Source organism: Poecilia reticulata, chromosome 3, assembly GCF_904066995.2.
Source record: "Poecilia reticulata chromosome 3, P_reticulata-male-v2, whole genome shotgun sequence".
NCBI classification, from domain to species: Eukaryota; Metazoa; Chordata; class Actinopteri; order Cyprinodontiformes; family Poeciliidae; genus Poecilia; species Poecilia reticulata.
This window is the reverse complement of record NC_088832.1, coordinates 18,436,095-18,456,350: the sequence shown is the minus strand read 5'-3', so window position 1 is coordinate 18,456,350 and position 20,256 is coordinate 18,436,095. Positions and strand designations below refer to the sequence as shown.

Sequence of the window (20,256 nt, the reverse complement as noted above, 5' to 3'; positions counted from 1 at the left end):
GCTGCAGCTTTGGTTTAGTAAATAGATTCAATATTCCCTCCAAGTGCAAGAAGACAAACAGAACATGTTTAAACATAAGATTTATTGAGGGTAAAGGCTCAGATCAGCATGCAGCAGGTCTCCTGGTAAAATTATACCACTCAATGTTTCCTTCAGTTTTGTGTCAGGGTAAATGTGATTAGAGTCCTTCTTGCTCATTTCCTGGGAATAACTATGAAGGGGCCCAGAGTCAAAGTATCACAAATATCATCTGAAAGACAAAAATATGAAGAGCAATGAAGTATTGGATCATCAGTTGCAGTTTATAAATTAGCTCCAAATACGACTTGCCTTTAGATGTCAGTTTACTGCAAACACCTTTGCAACACTGACAAACACCATCAAGTCCATCCACATTCTTCCAGCTGAAATGCATACATGAGCAGTTTATGCATTTATGTTTGACCAGAAAGTAGTTTTGCCAGTCCTGCAATACTCAGGAGTTAATATTTACATTACCCCATATAAGGTGCAAGCTACTGATTTTTAAATAGGTGGGCAAATAATTTGCTTTAGTCCAAGTGTAATGCACATTTCACTGCCAGGACATTCCTGATTTAATGTCTGTATAGATGCTTAATTATTGAGGGCATGTTTGAAGTTGGGGAAAACTTGAAGGCCAATACAAGTCAGAATTGTATTAAAGTTTTACACTTACAGTAGTTTGGGGTGGTGGAAGCCTCTTAATTCTCAAAGAGAAACTCACCTTGAATTAATGTAATTGCAGACCTTGTTTGTGGGGCTGCTCCTCCACAGCTGGCGTGTAGCTTTAACCTCACAAGTTACATATATCTATGCAGTAGAAAGAGCCCATAAAATTTCCTATTTTACAGTTAGCATTGTCCAAAAAAAAACAAAACATGATATAAAATGCTTTACAGTGTTCCTCAAGTCATCTTGAAACAAGAAGGCATCAAACTGGAACTGAAGTGAACTGGTTGTCGATCTGGGTTTGAAGACTGAATTTAGACCTCCGTCTCTGGCATCAACAAAGCAGCTGAAGAACAAACAAGCATTTCCAACTTGAGTCAATATTATCCAAGACAAGCCCCAATACAGCTTTATGAACTTTGTTACCCATGGTTTTCAATGAAGCAATATCTAGGTACTGATGTAGAGTCGGCCGTCAGAGTGGCAACACAGAGGTCAATGAAAAGTTTCCTTTGATCCAGACCAGAGTACGAGACCTCAAGGTGCAGTGGGTCACCAAGGTAAACGGTGTTGGAATACTTCTCAGCTGACCAGTCATCTGTATGCAAACACAAAATCATTCCTGTCCCAGTCAGGAGAAAGCCATTAAAGAAAGAAAAAGAGAAATAAAATGCATACCAGTTTTCAGCCTCAGAGAAAAAGGAGCGCTTCCCATAGGAAACTCTGAAGAAATTGAAACAGATGGGGGGTGCTGCTGGACAGTGCTGCTCACAGTGTGAACCCTGCAAAACAAGTAGATTCAAAAGTCTTCCTTTTCAGAAAGACCGAAAAGTACAGGGTACCTTTTATAATGGCAAGAAACTGGAACGACAGCTCCAGTAGCCCTTGTGATGCCAAGGGAGCCAACGACTGGAGAGTGTATCAAGTTGTTTGAGTAGATCAAATTGTTGCCAATTACCTAGAAATGAGGGAAGAAAGTGGCCAAAGTTAACATTTCACTTCAGATAGCCCATCATGATCCCAAAAGTGTGAGCAGCTTACCATTAATTTGGAGCCACAGTCCTGTAGGTCAGCTTCTATAACATATTCTCCATCACCAGCATCAACAGCTTGGCACGGTTTGTTTTTCCAGTACTTGGCATCTCCCAAAAATAGCTCTTGTGGGGACACCAGACGTCCATTGTTGTAGAAGTCAGCCTGGATGAAAATGATCATGGAAACCTCAGTGCACTCCACTTGGACAGTAGTTTTGCCATCATGGGTTGGTCTGCTGGAGTCTTCCAGGCTAACAGTTTTATATTCCCTTCCTTCAGCATCAATCATTGGACCTTCTTTTAGAGGTCTAATGGCATCTGAGACTCTAAAAACTAAGGATATAATCAGCAGCAAAACCACAGAAAGAACTGCAAACCCCATTGTTGTCATGGCCTGTAGCAAGACACAAAGAAGAACATTCAGCTGGACCCACACAGCAAAGAGAAAAAGACATATCACTCTCCTTCTCAAAGGCATTTCCATTCAGCACAACTAAATCACCTGGGGAAAACAGCTGAAAGCAATCACTGATTAGTTAATGGAGGAGGAGTAATCATTTATCGGGACAAGTTCATTATGTACATTTATTATTGAAACATTTTTAAACATTTTTAAGGTATCAGATGTGAGATAAAAAAAAAATTGTTAGATTATTTTTTGTTAAGTGCAAATGTTTTTTTTTTTATTCTTGGAAGATGATTTTGAATTATAAAAACAAATGTTCACAAATTGCTTTATGACTTCGTTATGGAGATTTAATATACTTTACTGAGAAAATATTACTCTATTAAAGAAAAGCTAGCAAAGTTTTGGGTGAATGATGAAATAATGTTGAGCCGAAGGGGTTGAATAAAATCAGTGGTAGGAACAAGAAAAATTAGAAAATAGACATGATAAAGTTAAGAGAGCAGTTGCTCGTCCCTTTGACAAATTGCAAGGATGTTTTGTATGGGAAACACTCTGGCCCAGTTGTCTAGCTCTTATAATTTGACTCTTGTTTTACTCTCTAAAATCCTTATGCTTCCCAATTTTGCCCTATAATAAATCATGATGCCTAATATATCTCTTGCAGGTATCACAATGCAGAAATAATCACACGGCCTGCCCAGTGTTAATTATTTTATGTCCAAGTGGTGTAAATTTCACCTTTTTCTGTTATTCTGTTATCAATAGTCAAAGTTATTTTAATACAAAAGCTCCTATTTTGACAGTGTGAAATTGATCAGCAAGCATACACTGTAAAATATGCAGGGAATTTGTGAATAAAAAATTTAGTTTAAGAATTTTTAATACAGGATAAAAACGATCACCGCAGTAGGTCGCTATGTGCAATATAAGCACTCTGATGAATCCACTGGGTGGCAGTAGTGCAGCTCTCGCGTTGAAGTTTAGTACAAGACAGTAAAGAACAAGAACAAACCCCGTCATTTTCCGGGGACGAAAATTGTTTTGGGGGACATGACTTATTGACTGCTGTGAGGTTGTCTAAACGTCTCCAAAGTGACGCTCCTTTGTCCACAATGTTGGCCTGTACTCGTCTCTGCAGCAGTACTATATTCAGCGCTTTTCGCACGACTCCGGTACATCAGATCTGGATTTCGGTCACATTTCAGTCCTACCGTAACTTCCTGCGGTAACTCCTGCTCTGTGCCTCCCCCCTCAGGTAGCTGCTGTCGGTCAGCTCCAGAGAGGCTTTTCCTCGCAGACAGACGGAGAGGAGCGCATCGCAAGCGTACTGAAGGAGAAATTTCCTCTGGCCTCCAAGCTCAAAGTGACGGATATATCAGGTAGACAAACTGTACAAAGAGTGATTATTAGACCGGACTTCTTATGTGTTTTGTAGGGTGACAGTTTTCACCCTACAAAAAACATCACCTATTATTCCAGGTGATGTCTTTTTGTGTTTTCTTCGGGCATTATCCAAAACTGTCTAATGGTCTACGTACCTAATATAGACATGTAAGGATGATAGACTTGTAAAAGTGAGGAAATTTGAACTATAAGGGTTTGTCAGAAGTAATTAAGCATGGGAAAATATTTGTTAACACTTTATTTGAAGGGGGCGAATAAGACTGACGTGACACTGTCATAAACATGACATAACATCTGTCATGAACATGAAGCCTTCATGAATATTTATGACTGTTGTCATAAAGCGTCATTCGGTAAATTATGACACTTTTAGTACAAAGTTGACATTATTCAAAATGTCTTTGTTATGACAACTTGACATTAACCAAGAAATCATTATTGTTATAAATTTGTTATAAAAGTATTACTGATTGCACTTTAAAAATTAGATAACTTTATGTTATTAAAGGTAAAGTTTAAACAGTAATGATGTTTTGGTTAATGTCAAGTTGTCATAAAGACATTTTGAATAATGTCAACTTTGTATCAAAAGTGTCATAATTTACCGAATGACGCTTTATGACAACAGTCATAAATATTCATGAAGGCTTATTGATGTTCATGACAGGTGTTATGTCATGTTTATGACAGTGTCATGTCATGTTCATGACAGGTGTCATGTCATGTTTATGACAGGTGTCATGTCATGTTTATGACAGTGTCATATCATGTTTATGACAGTGTCATGTCATGTTTATGACAGTGTCATATCATGTTCATGACAGGTGTCATGTCATGTTTATGACAGTGTCATGTCATGTTCATGACAGGTGTCATGTCATGTTCATGACAGGTGTCATGTCATGTTTATGACAGTGTCATGTCATGTTTATGACAGTGTCATGTCATGTTTATGACAGTGTCATATCATGTTTATGACAGTGTCATGTCAGTCTTATTCGCCCCCCTTCAAATAAAGTGTTACCAAATATTTTTAAAAATGTGTTTTTGAAGACCACGATTGGCCCCGAACATGTCGAATTTTTGAAATGAAACAAATCGTTTTAATGTTGGTTTTTACATAAAATGGACATGTCTCCATCTGTGTACTGTCATTCATCAAACAGATGGGGCCAGTCATTCATCCATCTGTTAAGTTATTCAGTGGCTCTTTCATAGATCTATTGATACATCGATGCCCATTTAGATGGAAGAAATTGCTCCAAACACAATACTGTCTGACGTGTTGTGTATAGAGGATCAACACTCAAAAATACATCCACCCACACATCCTTCAATCCATTGCTGCAGTAATCATTGATTACAATCCATGTATTTTCTAAGATGCCTGAAGAATTAAAAATTATCCTTTTCCTTATTCTCCTTATCCTAGAAGATAATGAGTCGTGTGAAACAAGAAGAGCCCCAGCTTTGCAGATGACATTGTTGTTTGTGTCATTGGTCTCTGTGTGTTCAGGTGGCTGTGGGGCCATGTATGAGATCCATATAGAATCCAGCGAGTTCAAAGGAAAAAGAACTCTTCAACAACACCAGCTGGTCAATCAAGTAAGCTACCAGCCTGGCACATCAGTTCTGGCAGCATCATCATAATGATAAATCCACAACTGCGCAGAAAAAGTTTGGGCACTGTGGAAACGGAATTAAACTGTTTGGCCACCATTTAATTATCTCTAATTAAATAGTGCACAAAAAGGTGCTTCACAGTGTTATGCTTGTTTTAAGTTAGATGAATATAACATATAAAAATGTACATCTGTCAATTTGAATCTATGTCAAACTATCTTCTTGACAATTATGTCTGTCAACTCTCTAGAATTATTCCTATATTTTGACAAAGTATTGAGCCTAAACCACATTTCCTTTTGTTTCGATCAGAATTTCATTCACTACCTGAAATCTTCTGTCCCCCACAGGCCCTGAAGGAGGAGATCCAAAGCATGCATGGCCTGCGAATCTTCACTAATATCCCAAAGTAACAAAAAGACAGAACAATTCACTTCTGAACCACAAACCCATTTTGCTTTTTCATCTAATAAGAATGTGCAGACTCATCAAATGTGGTATATCGTTTAGCAAATGCATTTCAACAACAACAAAAAAACACAGTTAAGGCATCAGCAACAGAGATGTAGTTACATTTTCACAGTAAAAATGTGAAATACATGTATAGTAAGGTAAGAGTAATTTTTTTTTGTAAAGAATGAAATCTTAAGATGTAAAACCAGTAACAGCTGTTATACGCACAACATGACCAAATGTATGGTCATGATCAAGTCACTCTTCTTCCCTGTTAGGGGGGGTCTCTCAGGGTTGTTTGTGAAGCTAGTGTTAGTCGTTACGAGTACCTGAAATCATCCACACATGCTTTCTTTAAACTACCTTTCCAGCAATGTGATCACAATGTATGTACAGTTCACTTAAAAGTTGATCTATTTTAAAATTTTGTTTATCAGTGGGTTGTCCACAAATCTTGGGCTTATGTTTTAAATGGATTGTGTAATAAAAAGCAGCAGCTTTACATGAGTGATTTTTAAAAACAGAACAAAACATATAGATCAACTAGTACATATGAATATTATTATTGGTGTTACTATATTTTCCACTTTTTCTAACAGCATTGGAACAAAAAGCTGAACGACTGAAGTAAGTTATCTCAGAAGATGCCTGGTGGAAATCAGCAGATACAAGTATTATTAGTGATAAGAGACACTAAAGTTTGAGTCACAAATGTGTGAGTTTTAACACACATTTTGGAGACTTTTCTTCTTACATTCAGCTAATTTTTTAAAATATTCTTTATAGAATATAAATATAAACAATTTGACTAATACGTTTCATGTACAAAACATATTGCACTACTGAAGTCTCATATTGCATTTTGAACTTATTTGGTCAACCTTGTCTTTCAACGCAAGTTGGTCAAGTCAAGGTAAATGGCCTGAATTGAACTCAGTCTGCAGGTTAAATCATTGGCTATGAGGAATTGAAGAAATGCTGAAAAGCTATTTGAAAGAGAAATAAAAAGATCAAAATATTACGAGAAAATGTAAAATGACAAATACATGCAAATAAGAACTCTACAAAACTTGCTAAAATTGTTTGTTGGTGTTTTATGGTCATTCCATAAATAGTTGCACGTTTTTAATTGCAGTTTATTCGTTTATTTCCTGGCTTACTTTAATCAACACGTTTACATAAGTTATTTCTGCATATATTATGCAATTTATGTGTTACAGTTTGTCAGTTGTCGTCACAGTATTGCTTTGGAAATGGAGAAAAAAGTTCGTTCTTAATCTGTAGCTTTGCTCTGTCCACCAGTAGATGGCGCACCATTTACTTTAACGGCGGAGGATTAATGATTAATACGTGATTAAATATTTTCTTCGTTGCCAAAATAGTAAACTTTCGTGTCTTTTGTTGAAAACAAACAAACAAACAAATAATAAAAACCCAGAAGATTCGTTTCATTATTTTTTAATGTATGTTTGCACGTATAATTCAGCCTCCAGCCCTGACTGAGCTCAGGAAAACAGCCCCTGTCTGCTTCTCTCCACATCACTGTGGAGAATCAACGGAGAGGGAGAGCAGCTGGACTCCGACATGGCTAAAGAAGGAGTAGATATGACAGAAGAAACCGAGTATATGATAGACAGACATGCAGGTAAAGAGGCGGTGAACGTGGAATCTCCTTCCAACGCCAAAGAAATGCGAGCGGTGGTCCTGGCAGGTTTCGGAGGTCTGAACAAACTCCGGGTTACCAAGAAGGCAATGCCCGAGCCCCAGGATGGTGAAGTGAAGATCCGCGTCAAAGCATGGTGATTATTAGAATAACAGCTAACATATTCTGATCTTAATTTATAGACGGTTTTGTGCTTTTGCATGATTTTTTATTTTTTTATTTTTTTAAAATCTAACTCTGAAAGCCGAGCAGCATCTGATTATACAGAAATTCGCAGCCTTGAATCTACAGGTCTTTTTTTTTTTTTTCTTTTGCAAGAGCTTTTCTGGCTGAAGCCTGTTCATCATAAGCAAAACTCACCCCAACGTTTCCAACCTGATTCAGTCATTTCAAACTAAAATGCCACATTTTTCTTCTCCACTCTTGTAGAGCTGTGCTTGTATTTCTTGCAGAGCTTTTCTTATTTCCCACTGCAGCTAAGCCCCTGCCAGTGCTGGCAGACAGACAAATGAAAGTGCATTTCATTTTTGTTCAGTGCAGCATATGTGAGGAATCTGGCCTTGTGTTCTCAGAGGATAAGCCTATGACTCACTGCTGATAATAATAAAAAAAGTAGCTGTGGGTAAGCCTTAAATCTTTTAGTAGCTCATTTTAAATATGTCATTTAACTCCTACTTGTGGACTGAGACCCTCCAAAGGCAAGTGTTCTTCATTTAAGCATTAAATCCGGAGCATATCACATCAACAAACAACAAAATCTTCATTATTTTGTGTTGCAGTGGCTTGAATTTCCTGGATTTGATGGTACGTCAGGGGAATATTGATAATCCTCCAAAAACTCCCCTTGTTCCTGGATTTGAGTGCTGTGGAATAGTGGAGTCTGTGGCTGAAAACACACAGGGATTTGAGGTGGGGTTTGTGCAGCAGCTCCTGAATATATGCTACGTCGATAAATCTACATATGACTCTGAAACAAAAGTTTAACCGGAAGAAGTTGTACAAATGCTTGCTTGACGTATGCGCATGTTTCTCTCAGATAGGTGACAGAGTTATGGCGTTTATGAACTACAATGCCTGGGCCGAGGTGGTTTGCACACCAGTGGATTTTGTTTACAAGATGCCAGACGATATGACGTTTACCGAGGCAGCAGCGTTCTCCCTGAACTTTGTGGCTGCGTATATGATGCTCTTTGAAGTTGCCAGTCTGCAGGAAGGAATGTCGGTGCTGGTCCACTCAGCTGGGGGTGCAGTGGTAAGTACAAAAGCCATGAAAAAGTAAAATGGCACTTCATTAAACAGCATTGGTGCTTTGGAAACTGAAACACCTACTCACTGAACGGATAAGCTGTGTTTGTTGAAAAGAGACGGATGCAGCCGTTCTAAAAATCACCCTACTAAATGTTTTTGCAAACAGACCATTACTTTGTGTGATAAATTCTATGCTTTTATCTGTTTCCAGACTTTGATCAATTCTATGCTTTTATCTATTTCCAGACTTTGATGAATGCTTGTTGCTGTTATCATTTTCAGGGACAAGCAGTGGCTCAATTGTGCTCCACTGTACCTAATGTAACCGTGTTTGGGATCGCCTCCTGCTTCAAGCACACATCCATCAAAGACTCTGTGACACACCTTTTTGACAGAAACGCCGACTACATACAAGAAGTGAAAAAGTAAGAATGCAAGATTTTATGTTAAATGTGTTGCGTCAGTTTGAAACTACGGCGGCTCAGGTAGCTGATGCGATAACGTGGACTTTGCTGTGGGCAGAGGGCTGCACGAGGATGCAGATGCTACCGGTTGCCTTATTTGTGGTTGAGTGGCAGTGGTCCCCATGGCAACTACGGGCTGCTCTCAGAAAGCAGTGGCATTGTGCAGGTCTGGGTGGAGGTCTGCTTGTGGAACAGCTGAACCAATTAGGGCTGGGCAGTGATAAATATTACTATGTAATACATGCTGTCTGCTCGACTGCAATTCAAAGAGGAGCTGCTGTGCAAGAGTCTGAGGTCATCCCTTATTTCTGGATATATTGCATCTAAGGAGTCCCTGTTTGTGATAATCTTCTAAAAGTGGTCTTAAACATTATTCTCCACGCTGCCAAAGTTGTTCAAAATTTTTAGTGCAATATTTTCACCATTTATTCCTAATCCCGGTCCAGTATTCATTTATTTTCAGGGTAATGTTTTTGGTTTGGTACAGGGCAGGACATGTCAAGTTTTTTTTTTTTCTTCAACAAATACATTTTTAATCATCCAATTGATACAAAATTCACAACAGATCTCAGTAACAAACCAAGTAAGTAATCCACACATGAAAATATATATTTTTTGTAAGTTATGCATAATAAAGTGGAATGACACAGGGTCCCAAACAAAGAGTCAATAAAACTCTCAGTTTGTGTCACAGGAAGAAGATAAAGGTGCTAGAATGATCCAGTCAACCACCTGACCTGAATCCAATTAAAGGCCCTTAGAAATAACTGAAGATCAAAATGCATAAAGCAGCCCCTAGAACCTTCGGGATCTGAATTTCTGACATAAAAAAAAAAAAAATCAGATTGACTAGTTTCTGTTAATACTTGACCTACTAATTATTCTGGCTTGATTCAAGGACTGAGCCAGTGTTAATTCTTGACAATTATGACAATGGAATTGCTAGCAGCCCTTAATTAAATTTTAAAGTCTGCAGGTAAAACTTATAAATTTCACAATTACGCTCTTTGACAGTTATGAAACATTATTTTAGCACTAGCAAGACAAAATTTTGCAGTTCATTAATTGATGAGGTACCTTTCTGGTCCTTGGTCAGGTCTTTACTAGATTTTTCCCCTATATCTTAAACAAGTTATTGTTCTTCTTGTGTACATAATTCAGGCCTTAAATTTATTCTCCACATTTCTCACTTTTACATGGTGATGTTCAAGTACAACCACTAGCCATGACAAGCCAACAGACACCATTTAAAAACATCAAAATAAATTAAAAAATGCAATCCACAACTTGACAAATGACCTCTCTCATGCTAGGTTAGAAGCCAATGAAAAGAGATGGGCTTTCAAAACAGTTTGAAAAATAGACAGTGACTACTCAAGAAGTAAAAAAAGAAAAGCTATACAGGAAATGGGTGAAAAAGCAACCTATGTCCTAAGACAAACCTTAAAGGCTATCAAAAAATCTATTTAGATTATTCATCATGAATCAAAGTATAAGGAAAATTCAAATAATGTGAAAGGTTTGTACTACATTGAATATTTATGTTTTGCATTAGAACACAAAAAGATTCACAAAAGCTTCAATAGGAGTGATTTTACACTTACACTTATTATCAGCATTGGTTGTGGATTAGTGTGCTTTTCATCTCTCTGGCCTTCACATTCTTCTCAGGATCAAGTACAAAGTTCAGTTAAATTGGTCGTTTTGCAAAAGGCAAAAACCACGAGAATCACAAGACCACCAGTCAGTTCTGCTAAGCAGGTGCTCCAAACTAAAGATCAAAAAGCAAGAAACTGTGATCCTTTTATCCCTTATTTTATTTCATCTTCACTCCTTTAACAAGTCTCAAAAGTTTTATGTCTGCTAATAACTTCAGCCGCAGCCTTTTTGTAACTCAGTCTAATATGTTGTGGATACTGCATATCTAATTACTCTGTAGGCAGTGCTGAAAAGAAACGTGGGTTGTAGCCTGCAAGTTTTTCAGACAGAAAAACCCAAGAGAGTAAATGATCATAACTTTATGAATCCATGATTAGACAGAACATAAAGTCTCTCTGCAGGATGAATCACAGGCTGTGTTTATGGACTCGGTTGTTTTTGCCCTTTTGTATTTAATCTTTGCTGCTATAAACAGAAGTTATGTAATCATATCTTAGCATAAAATAATTTTTAAAAAAAACAATGTAACATCCAAATTTTCACCTGTTTCTGTAGATCAATTTTTCAACGTATGTTCAGTGGATCTGAAACAATTAGTCAGATAACTGATAAGTGATTCAAAGAAAATGAACCTGCAACTAAATCTGCACTGTGACTAACTGTAATCGGGGATCTGTCACATAGGCATTTTTGATGTAGGCATCTATATTATGAACCTGTCAAGAATTAAGGAGAAATGCAAATTATAGCGTTTGTCAATGCTCAAATAGTTTGCTCCATTATGTTAAGGCTTCTAAAGACACACTCAAAACAAGAACGTTTTTTTATTTATTTATCTTATTGTAGCTTAGGATTGGTTGTCGTTTTAATTAATTTGATTAAAATAAATTAATTACATTTTCAATTTGTAGTCAAATGTCTAAATTTGAGACTTATCTTAAGCTTTTCTTTTATTCCTTTATTTATTTTAGACTTTTTTTCACATTTCAAAGTAGAAAAAGATCAAATAGATTTCCTCCTAAAGCCATGAGCCATGAGCTTACTCTTAAGTTAGATTTCCAACTTGACTGCCTTGTATTTTAAAATGTTGTGGGATTTAACTGTTTGGATCTTGCTGCAGTGCTTTAATTCTTTAAATGGGGAGAAATGTCTTATCATCTCCGGTTGTTAGTCGTAGTTTGCACAGCAACAATTAGCAAAATCTGCCGGTTTCACAAACTGACACTGAACACACACACACAACAGCATGAATCTTTATCAGTGAGAAAAATCCAATAACTAATATTTCAGCTTGAGCTAATATGTGTTATGGATTCTGTGATTACCTTAAATTTAATCTTGATCCAAGTTGAACCGGAGGTCTCCAGCCCTGGTCCTCGAGATCTACTGTCCTGCAGATTTTAGATGTAACCCTGCTCCAACATACTTAGATAAAATGACTGAATTTCAGCATGTCATTGAGCTAAAGGCCTAGTAAGGACTCACTCATTTGATTCAGACGTTCTGGAGCAGGGTTAAAACCTGCAGGACGATATATCTCAAGAACACAACTGAGTTACAGATTATTTGATTAAAACTTCCCCAACATCAAATGCATGTTTTATAGCTATAAAATCCACACGTCACTGGAGTAACATCAGGACAGAGGTCTGACAAAGTTCATTTGTAAGGACCCAAATCCTGACTCAGAAATCAAAGCTGCCTGTTTGGGTAAGTAGTAATCCGAACAGGCAGCTAAAACAAAAACGACAATTATTGTGCAACTTGACCTGAAATTTGCTTCAAAACTGAACTCACCTGCTTTGAGCTAAAGAAATAAAAGAGTCCTTGCAACTTCTGAGCGGTTGTGCAATTAGACAAACATGTTTACCCCTTCAGTATGATGGAGACTGGGCCCTCTTGGACTGCTTGGTGCTTTCATTGCTGCCGGTAGCTGTATTTTTCAATGAACTACACTTTTGCTTTGATCAACAGGATCTCTCCAGATGGAGTTGACATTGTGCTGGACTGCCTGTGTGGAGAAAACACAGGGAAAAGCCTCAGTCTCCTGAAGCCACTGGGAACCTACATCCTATATGGTACAATAGGACAATGTTTGAGCGTATTTAGCAAGTGTGATACATAAATATGCATGTATTTATCTGACTACAAATGCTAGCTTTACCAATATTGTTTGATTAAATTGATGTCGAAGTCAACTGAAAAGCGCTTAGAGATATTTTTCTGGTGAATTTTGTTTCCATCAAGATGAGTTACACCAATAATCTCCTGTCGTTTTCACAATGAGAGGAACCTAATGTGACTTTTTTTTATCAGATTTTTTTATGTTTTTCATTATAATCATCTTGCATATCTTGGAGTGATTAATGTGTACAGCAGTAATACTGGCTTCATGTACTCTTTAGTCTTCAAATGTGATTAATTGTCTGTGTTAACTGATACAAAGGTCCTTTAGTTCCTGTCAGGGCTCATGAATTCAGCTTAATCATTAGGAGATTCATTAATTTGTTCTGAACATGTAAAGGCATGTTTTCACTGACCTAAAGGTCTGAGGTGCTGATCGTCCCCCGCGCCTCACCGCTGACAGGGGTCAAAATTGCCTGTTGCTGACCGCTGTCCAGCATACTGAAACCCTTTATTCTGGTTTTTACAGGTGCGTCAAATATGGTAACTGGGGAAACAAAGAGCTTCTTCAGCTTTGCAAAATCTGTGAGTCTGAGACACAACGCATCCAAATTGTAAAGAAACATCATTATATATTTGTCCAAATCAATATTGAGCGTATATTGTGTATGAATAAGTATTTTCTGGTTCTTCTGTTCTATTTTTATTCCTTAGTGGTGGCAGGTGGAAAAGGTGAATCCAATTAAACTTTATGAGGAGAACAAAGTCATAGCGGGATTCTCCCTCCTCAACCTTCTCTTCAAACAAGGAGGATGTAATCTCGTAAAATCAGCAATGGACAAACTCTTGAGTCTATATGAACAGAAGAAGATCAGGCCTGTCGTGGACTCGCTGTGGGCGCTGGAGGAGGTAAGAACCTGAGGCTCTGATCTTTGAATCGCTGGTCAAACGGCATTGATGAGTTGTCTGTGTCCTCATGTTTTTTTGTTGTTTTTTTTTTTTCTCTCATGGGAAACGTATAATGTAGTGTTGTCGTTAAACACTGGCAAACTGCTCAGGCCATTCACTGTAACCATTGTCCATGAAGAATTTCATTAGAGGGCTGGATCGCGTGGGATGTTGTGTCAGGCCTCACTTGTTAGTATGGGTGGAAGAACAATTAATTGGACATTAGTTTACATGTTGACCATGGTAACCTTTCTTTCCTGACTCAAACACTGAGCAGGACGCATTTGAGTGGGTCAAATCAGAGAGGGGTTTTCCTCAGAATATGTCTAAGGGTTTCTAATTCTCTCGTCTGGTCTTCAGAAAAATTTATTCTAATAAAAAAAAACAACAACAAAAAAAACTATAAAATTCAATCAGTTTATAATTACCCAGGAGGTTACTGGTCACAAAAGTCCTAAAATCTTATGGTGTTTGTTCCTTTTCCTGAGAAAAGCAGCTGCCAAGCAGAAAAGGAGGGAAACATTTCCAACCTAATTTTGCCCCTGGCTTGGTTATTGCTTTTCCATTTAACCACGGAAAATTTGTGGCACAGTGGCTGCAGACAAAGAGCCACACATTCAGTTGTGGGTGTGTAACTATAATGAGAAAACAAGATATGTCCTCCTTCTGCTACTCACATTTTCACTTTAATGAGGAGCAATGAGGTTAAACTGTGTGCTGCTTTGACAAGTTAGATGTGTTTTTGATGCAGAGACTGTTGGCGGGCTCATCAGAGTAAAATAAAAAAATACATCAATTTTCTTTTTTTTATGCTTTATAATTTCCTACATGTGAACTTTTTACCTTGAGCAATTCATTTAGGCATAGGAAAACACTTAGTACCCACGCTCCATTATTTTCAGGGTTAAACTTTTATTCAACTAAAGTCTTTATAAAGTTCAAATTTTAAATGCTATTTTCAGTGCCTGGTATGAGTTAATTCTTGAAACAATTTTCTTATTTGTGCTGTTGTCACCCAAAAGGTTTGGTGAAAACAATTTTATATACAAGAATCAAAGCAGGCACCAGAGGGCTTAAGTGATGTCCTCATGAATGTTGCAGAGTATTAGAGGCAGTTGATTGAGCATCTGACAGACAACCGAAATAATGAGCTCATCACTGCCCAGACACAAAATCCCCCCTATAGATTAATTAGACAGTAGTTTGATAAGAATTGCATTTTGATGGTTGCATGAGACCATGTTCACTTGTGGGATGCGATTTTTAAAAAGTGCCATGGTTAGTGAACGAGAACGCTCCCAAAACTATCATCATACCTTTATGAAAACATGACTATTTTTTTCCATCTTAAGAAATGTAACTCCAGAGCCTGATGCTGCCACCACCATCTTCCTCTGTGGGCACTTTGTTTTTGTTGTGATGTGCAGTACTGTTTTTTTGTGGCAAAATTTGTTAAGATTATCATTAACGCTTCTGAGAGATCACACTGATGGTTGAATGCTTTTGTGGAAGAAATAATTTCTGTTTTGCAGCCTACGGAGGAAACCACAGATTGTTCTCACATGTGGAACACAATCTGTGTTTGTTGGAATTTCTTTAGCTCTTTCAGTGTTGCTGTCTGTTCACGCTGGGGAAGTTTTCAACATATCCACGTACATACCTGTGGGAACCTGGCTTAGTTGGAATTGCAATTAGTTATACTACTGAGTCAAACACAAGTGTTGGAAAAAAAAAGTGATCACTATAAGACTATATCAACCAAAAACACAAGATGTATTTTCATTTACACAGACAGAATTTAAACCTGGACACACAAATACATTGATAAAATTCAGCAAAGTTAGAGGACATATACAGGAATCGCATAATTCCAGCTTCAGGCTTTTTAAAGCATTTAATTCAATGCAGCTGAAAATATTTTGCATACTTTATGTTCCCATATTCAGATTAAAGTGACAACTGTCCAGGATTGTTGATCGTTGACTGTTTTTACCTTTGCATGAAGCAGACATGCAGCAGTAGTACCTGCTGCAGTTGCCTGTTTAGTTGCTGTTTTTATGAGTCATATCATAATTTAACTATTAAAGACCTGGGCATCATTGCATTTTTTCTTCTGAGTTGATACTGGTTTTGGCTCAGTTTCAGAGCTTGATCACGATAAATATCAATTAATATACTTTAGATGGTAGATCATAATCCTCCTCTGATCTCTTTTCCTATCTCTTACAGTTCAAATAGGCTTAGTTCATTTCAAAATCTATTTTATTTTAATATTTTAACACAGTTTGGAGAGTCAGTCAGTGGCTTTTAATCGTAGCTGCACTGAAATTGGAAATCAATGTTGTATTAGTCTGATTTCTCAGTTTTTAGTCTATTGCTGCAGTGGGTGGAGATCTGTGTCACCAAGTTACAGCAGCACTCTTGCAGGAGGAGAAGCTGCTCAACGTCAGAGGATGCAATCAACATAAACAGCCCAGTTTCAGAGCCCTACTATAGAAACATGCACTAGAAACAGCCTGGGCAGAAAAAACGGCTACAGGAAATAAGTGTCAGATAGTCAAAACAAGTCTTTTCTCTGGCATTTACATAATTTTCAATGGAAATTTAATGACTTTGGAACCATATTTATTTGAAACTGTATACCTTCAATTATGATATTTTGCTACATGTAAAGAGGAGCCTAAAATGTAATTAATTACATGTTTGTGTTTGTTTATTTTTAGGTGAAAGAGGCTATGCAGAGAATTCATGACAGAGGCAACATTGGAAAACTTATTCTGGACGTTGAGAAGTCTCCGACCCCTTTGGTAAGAAAAGAATTGAGAAGAGAATAGAAGACGAAAATAGCAATAACCTCATACAGGATGTAAAAAAAAGCTGGGTGAAGAGAGTCAACACTAGATACTAGATACCGGAACTTAGCAAATGACTGCGTAGTTGCCAAATGCTTATTTATAATATTATAAATAGTGTGTATTTGTGTACTAAACAATGACACAATTGTATTTATTTATTTTGAGTACGCAACCATAAAGGCATTTGAAATAATCAAACAAGGTTGTTGCCAAAAGGTATTCTTCTGGTTTTAATTAGACATTTGATGAACGTTTTTCCATAAATTGTGTATTGCTTTAATGTTTCTGATATCTGTGTCAAAAGTTTAGCAAAGGTCACAGCCATAGGCGAAAGGTGAATAGGATTTTGTCATATTTTACGGTACCTCTTATTTAATTTAAGAAACAGACCTTTATTAGAGAGCAGATGTGTAACCATTTGATGTCATCTCACATTTGTTTATCTCTGCTCAACATTACTATTTTACCACTAGATGGCCAACGACAGCACAGAGACCAGTGAAGCAGGAGAGGAAGAGGAGGAGCCCGAAGGAGATAATGACAGCAAGGAGCGTATGCCTTTCATTCATTAGAGTCGATGAGAGCCGGTACTGCTCACCTACAGACTGCATAGATTCACCACAGAGGAACTCAACCAGTGTGTATATATGTCTGCATGTTCTGTCTGCTTGTATGCATAAATGTGTGGATGTCTTTGTGCTTTTCTCTCTGTTATCTATTACTTGTTAGTAGATTTGGAAAAGAAGAAATATGACCTGTTTGTCTTTGGAGCAATTCTACTACAGTAACTTACTCTATATTGATGTAATGTCAGTATTTCTGTGTGTTTTATAAATTATAAATTATCTGCCTACAGTACGCTAAATTAGCAAGTTTGGGAAAGCATACAAACTTACTGAAGCAGTCATATTGATGCTTAGCACAGCATTTTTGTTAACAATAAAACAATTTGAAGTTGATCTGAAAATGGAAAAATATGACAATTTATCTTAGTGTCTTAATACTGACCAATGATGCACAGGGATGTAAGCATACGTCCCTGTTTAAAGTCCAGGTTTTTGCAACAAATTATGAGACCATGATAAATCATTCCGATACTTCCTCCATATTTCCTGCTTATTTTAACTGGGATAAAAGCAAATCTGTTAACACTATATATATATATATATATATATATATATATATATATATATATATATATATATATATAAAAACCACTACAATAATTTGATTGGGTAAATCTACACCCACAAACATTCAGTGGAAGCGCCTCTTGATTTTTATTTTACACTTTTAGTTGTTTTTGGTAGGAGTCCATCATCACCCTACTTCTTGATCTAGCAATATTGCCCTGAAAAGTTATCAAAATCAATCAGTGTGAGGACATCTGTTGTCCACAGCCTTCCTTAAATAACCCAAAAGATTTCCCTGCACATTTGGTTCCAGACTATTGCAAAACTTTGATTTTCTTAAGATGTAGCTAGTCTTTTGTTAACTTGGATGTATTTCTGGTCTTATTGTGCTACTGAAGAACAAAACCCTGGTTCATCTTCAGATTTCACTTTTAGCATGGTCCAAAGTGACTGGTTTTCAGAGCTGTCCAACAATTTTCTTCACCCTGACAAATTCGAATTTGTTGTGAAGAAAAGTTACTCCAGAGAATGATATCGCCACCTCCATGTTTTACAGTGGGTCAGCTGTTTTTGTACCAAACATGCTTTTTTCAAAAATGTGGCCAAACACAAAGTTTTAGTACCGGAATTGTTGCCCAGAAATTTGTCCAGTCATGTGTTTACTGTGATATGTAATGTAGAATGCTTATAAATGGCATCCTCCTTCTAACTGGTACATTTGCTGTGATTTCTTAGTGGATTTCTTTATAAATGTTTAACTAAAAGGACGCAAATGTGAGGGAAATCCTACCAGGACCAATGAACTCTTCTTAGACTAATCAGCTGATTGGAGGCGTTAACTCAAGATGTTATCTTGATCTTTAATTAAAAAGGTGCTTCAAAAATATAGCAGTTTCAGGGTGCAGACACAAGGTTTGCAATTTTTTTTTTTTTGTGTGTGTTGTTTTAGTTTGTTTTGTACATTTTCTTCCTAATCTATGTTTCTGTGTTAGTTAAAGTGTACATGTTTTACATTCCGAAAGCCTTGACTTTTTAAATAGACCATACACACTTTTGAAACCCACTGTATATCATTTCCTCATAAAAGTAAAGTGCCAACAGGAAAGTCAGATTTGCACAATAGTTTTTACCTGATGAGCCATTCTTCATGTATTAATAAAGGAGCACCAGTGCCTTTGAGCTACAAATTAGTGTCTTTAATAAGTCCACAGGTGAGGAAATATATCACAAACAAATGTATTTTATTTGAACTTAAAAAAAATGACATACATTTTTCAGATTTGTATAATGACTGATGATTTATCGGAAGATAAAGTTTGTCTGTTTGCTCAGTGGGCTGGTTGATTCCAAAATTACCTAGTTATCTTGAACGTGACTAAAATACGAAACTTGACAGAGTGTTACCCTTATTATTGAAGCATATTTGACACATTAAGGTTTAGTGTTGCACATATTTATCTTGCAGAGAGAGAGAGAGCGATATTTACTGACCCTGGATTTTTATGAAGTAGCTAGTCAGACTGGAGTCGAAGGGCTGCGGAGCCTCTGCTCTCCTTGTCTGACCAAACGTTGTTTACTGTTTGGTGCCTCACAACAAAAGTGCCATAATACTTAGAGATTAACTATTTTTATTGTGAAAGCTAATGCAAGTTTGATCAGCACTGCGCATTATATTACTGAAGTATAAGAAGCGATCTACAAGTTGTTCAAAGTCCTTCCTCACCTGTTCAGGGGAGCGTCCTGGTTTTAGTTTCTACTGTAAAAAAAAAAAAAAAAACATATTTTATTACCCTTTTTAAGCAGCTCTGCATCGCACTGTATTTTCAAACGAGTGGGTTGTCTAAATGATGCATCGATTTAAAATGGACAAGATTTTCTCAGCTTTTAAAAAAAAAATTCAAACTCTCCAGTGCATTTTAGCATTTTAAATGCATCAGCTTTGCAACAAAATCAAAGTAATGAGTTCTGCAACTCTAGACGTTTTCATACAATTTCTAAAAATTGTATGAAAACATAGTTTGAAACTAGTTCACAGTTAGTGATGATATCCTTTAGATTTTTCAACTAGGAAAAGATCTAAAAAATTTTGCTGCCTTCAATGTCACGTCTATGTGAATGAGAGTGTTTGTGAATGACAGGATAGGTTTTTGTGTGTGTGTTATTGTATTTCCTTGTAAATGCTTTCAGCACTGTAGTGTATTTATAGCATTCTTTCTAAACAATGCTCGTATATTTTTGTCACAGTTTTTGTGTATTTTCTTTGAGCACAGCTCTGTTTACTTGAATAAATATATCTACAAAGCATAGCATGCTTGCGTTTGGACCTTTCTGCATTTTTAATAAAAACTGCAAACGTGGTGTATCTTTTTATAAAACACATTATTTTCAGATTGTTTGTATATTCAGAAGGAATAATAACTTCAACCAGAACATACACATTTATGATATTTGTGTCATGCTCACGCCAAATAATAATAAGTCATCCTGTTCTGTAAGTATAATAGCGGAAGAGTGAGGATTTTAAAAGAATAGGACAATTGAATTCCAAC

At 36.8% G+C, this 20,256-nt stretch overlaps 3 protein-coding genes across 3 annotated transcripts; 2 read left to right on the top strand and 1 right to left on the bottom strand.

Moving 5' to 3' along the window:
• Positions 1-63: 63 nt before the first annotated feature.
• On the bottom strand, positions 64-2,209 carry LOC103462484 (zona pellucida sperm-binding protein 3-like). Its single transcript, XM_008405317.3, has 8 exons — positions 1,732-2,209; positions 1,533-1,648; positions 1,369-1,472; positions 1,117-1,288; positions 919-1,036; positions 746-831; positions 331-404; positions 64-250 (listed from the first exon to the last, which is right to left on the bottom strand). Exons 1-8 carry the CDS (start codon positions 2,206-2,208, stop codon positions 195-197), a joined length of 1,203 nt encoding a protein of 400 aa, XP_008403539.1. The 5' UTR covers position 2,209; the 3' UTR covers positions 64-194.
• Positions 2,210-3,124: 915 nt separating this feature from the next.
• On the top strand, positions 3,125-6,115 carry bola3 (bolA family member 3). The gene is made up of 4 exons (XM_008405315.3): positions 3,125-3,305; positions 3,389-3,512; positions 5,054-5,142; positions 5,511-6,115. Exons 1-4 carry the CDS (start codon positions 3,246-3,248, stop codon positions 5,571-5,573), a joined length of 336 nt encoding a protein of 111 aa, XP_008403537.1. The 5' UTR covers positions 3,125-3,245; the 3' UTR covers positions 5,574-6,115.
• A 135-nt stretch (positions 6,116-6,250) lies between these two features.
• On the top strand, positions 6,251-20,011 carry vat1l (vesicle amine transport 1-like). Its single transcript, XM_008405316.3, has 9 exons — positions 6,251-7,412; positions 8,056-8,185; positions 8,313-8,528; positions 8,807-8,949; positions 12,622-12,725; positions 13,301-13,356; positions 13,486-13,680; positions 16,443-16,526; positions 17,048-20,011. The coding sequence occupies exons 1-9, from the start codon at positions 7,198-7,200 to the stop codon at positions 17,144-17,146; spliced, it is 1,242 nt and encodes a 413-aa protein (XP_008403538.1). The 5' UTR covers positions 6,251-7,197; the 3' UTR covers positions 17,147-20,011.
• Positions 20,012-20,256: the final 245 nt, after the last annotated feature.

Bases quoted from the DNA above. Each gene is read 5' to 3' on its own strand.
- LOC103462484 (XM_008405317.3), bottom strand. From the start codon at position 2,208: ATGGAAATGCCTTTGAGAAGGAGAGTGATATGTCTTTTTCTCTTTGCT. The intron at 1,649-1,731 runs GTAAGCTGCTCA...CCTCATTTCTAG, and splicing joins ACTGTGGCTCCAAATTAATG to GTAATTGGCAACAATTTGAT. The intron at 1,037-1,116 runs GTAACAAAGTTC...TTTGTTCTTCAG, and splicing joins TGCTTCATTGAAAACCATGG to CTGCTTTGTTGATGCCAGAG.
- bola3 (XM_008405315.3), top strand. From the start codon at position 3,246: ATGTTGGCCTGTACTCGTCTCTGCAGCAGTACTATATTCAGCGCTTTT. The intron at 3,306-3,388 runs GTACATCAGATC...CTCCCCCCTCAG, and splicing joins GCGCTTTTCGCACGACTCCG to GTAGCTGCTGTCGGTCAGCT. The intron at 3,513-5,053 runs GTAGACAAACTG...CTGTGTGTTCAG, and splicing joins CAAAGTGACGGATATATCAG to GTGGCTGTGGGGCCATGTAT.
- vat1l (XM_008405316.3), top strand. From the start codon at position 7,198: ATGGCTAAAGAAGGAGTAGATATGACAGAAGAAACCGAGTATATGATA. The intron at 8,529-8,806 runs GTAAGTACAAAA...TATCATTTTCAG, and splicing joins ACTCAGCTGGGGGTGCAGTG to GGACAAGCAGTGGCTCAATT. The intron at 13,357-13,485 runs GTGAGTCTGAGA...TTTATTCCTTAG, and splicing joins TCTTCAGCTTTGCAAAATCT to TGGTGGCAGGTGGAAAAGGT.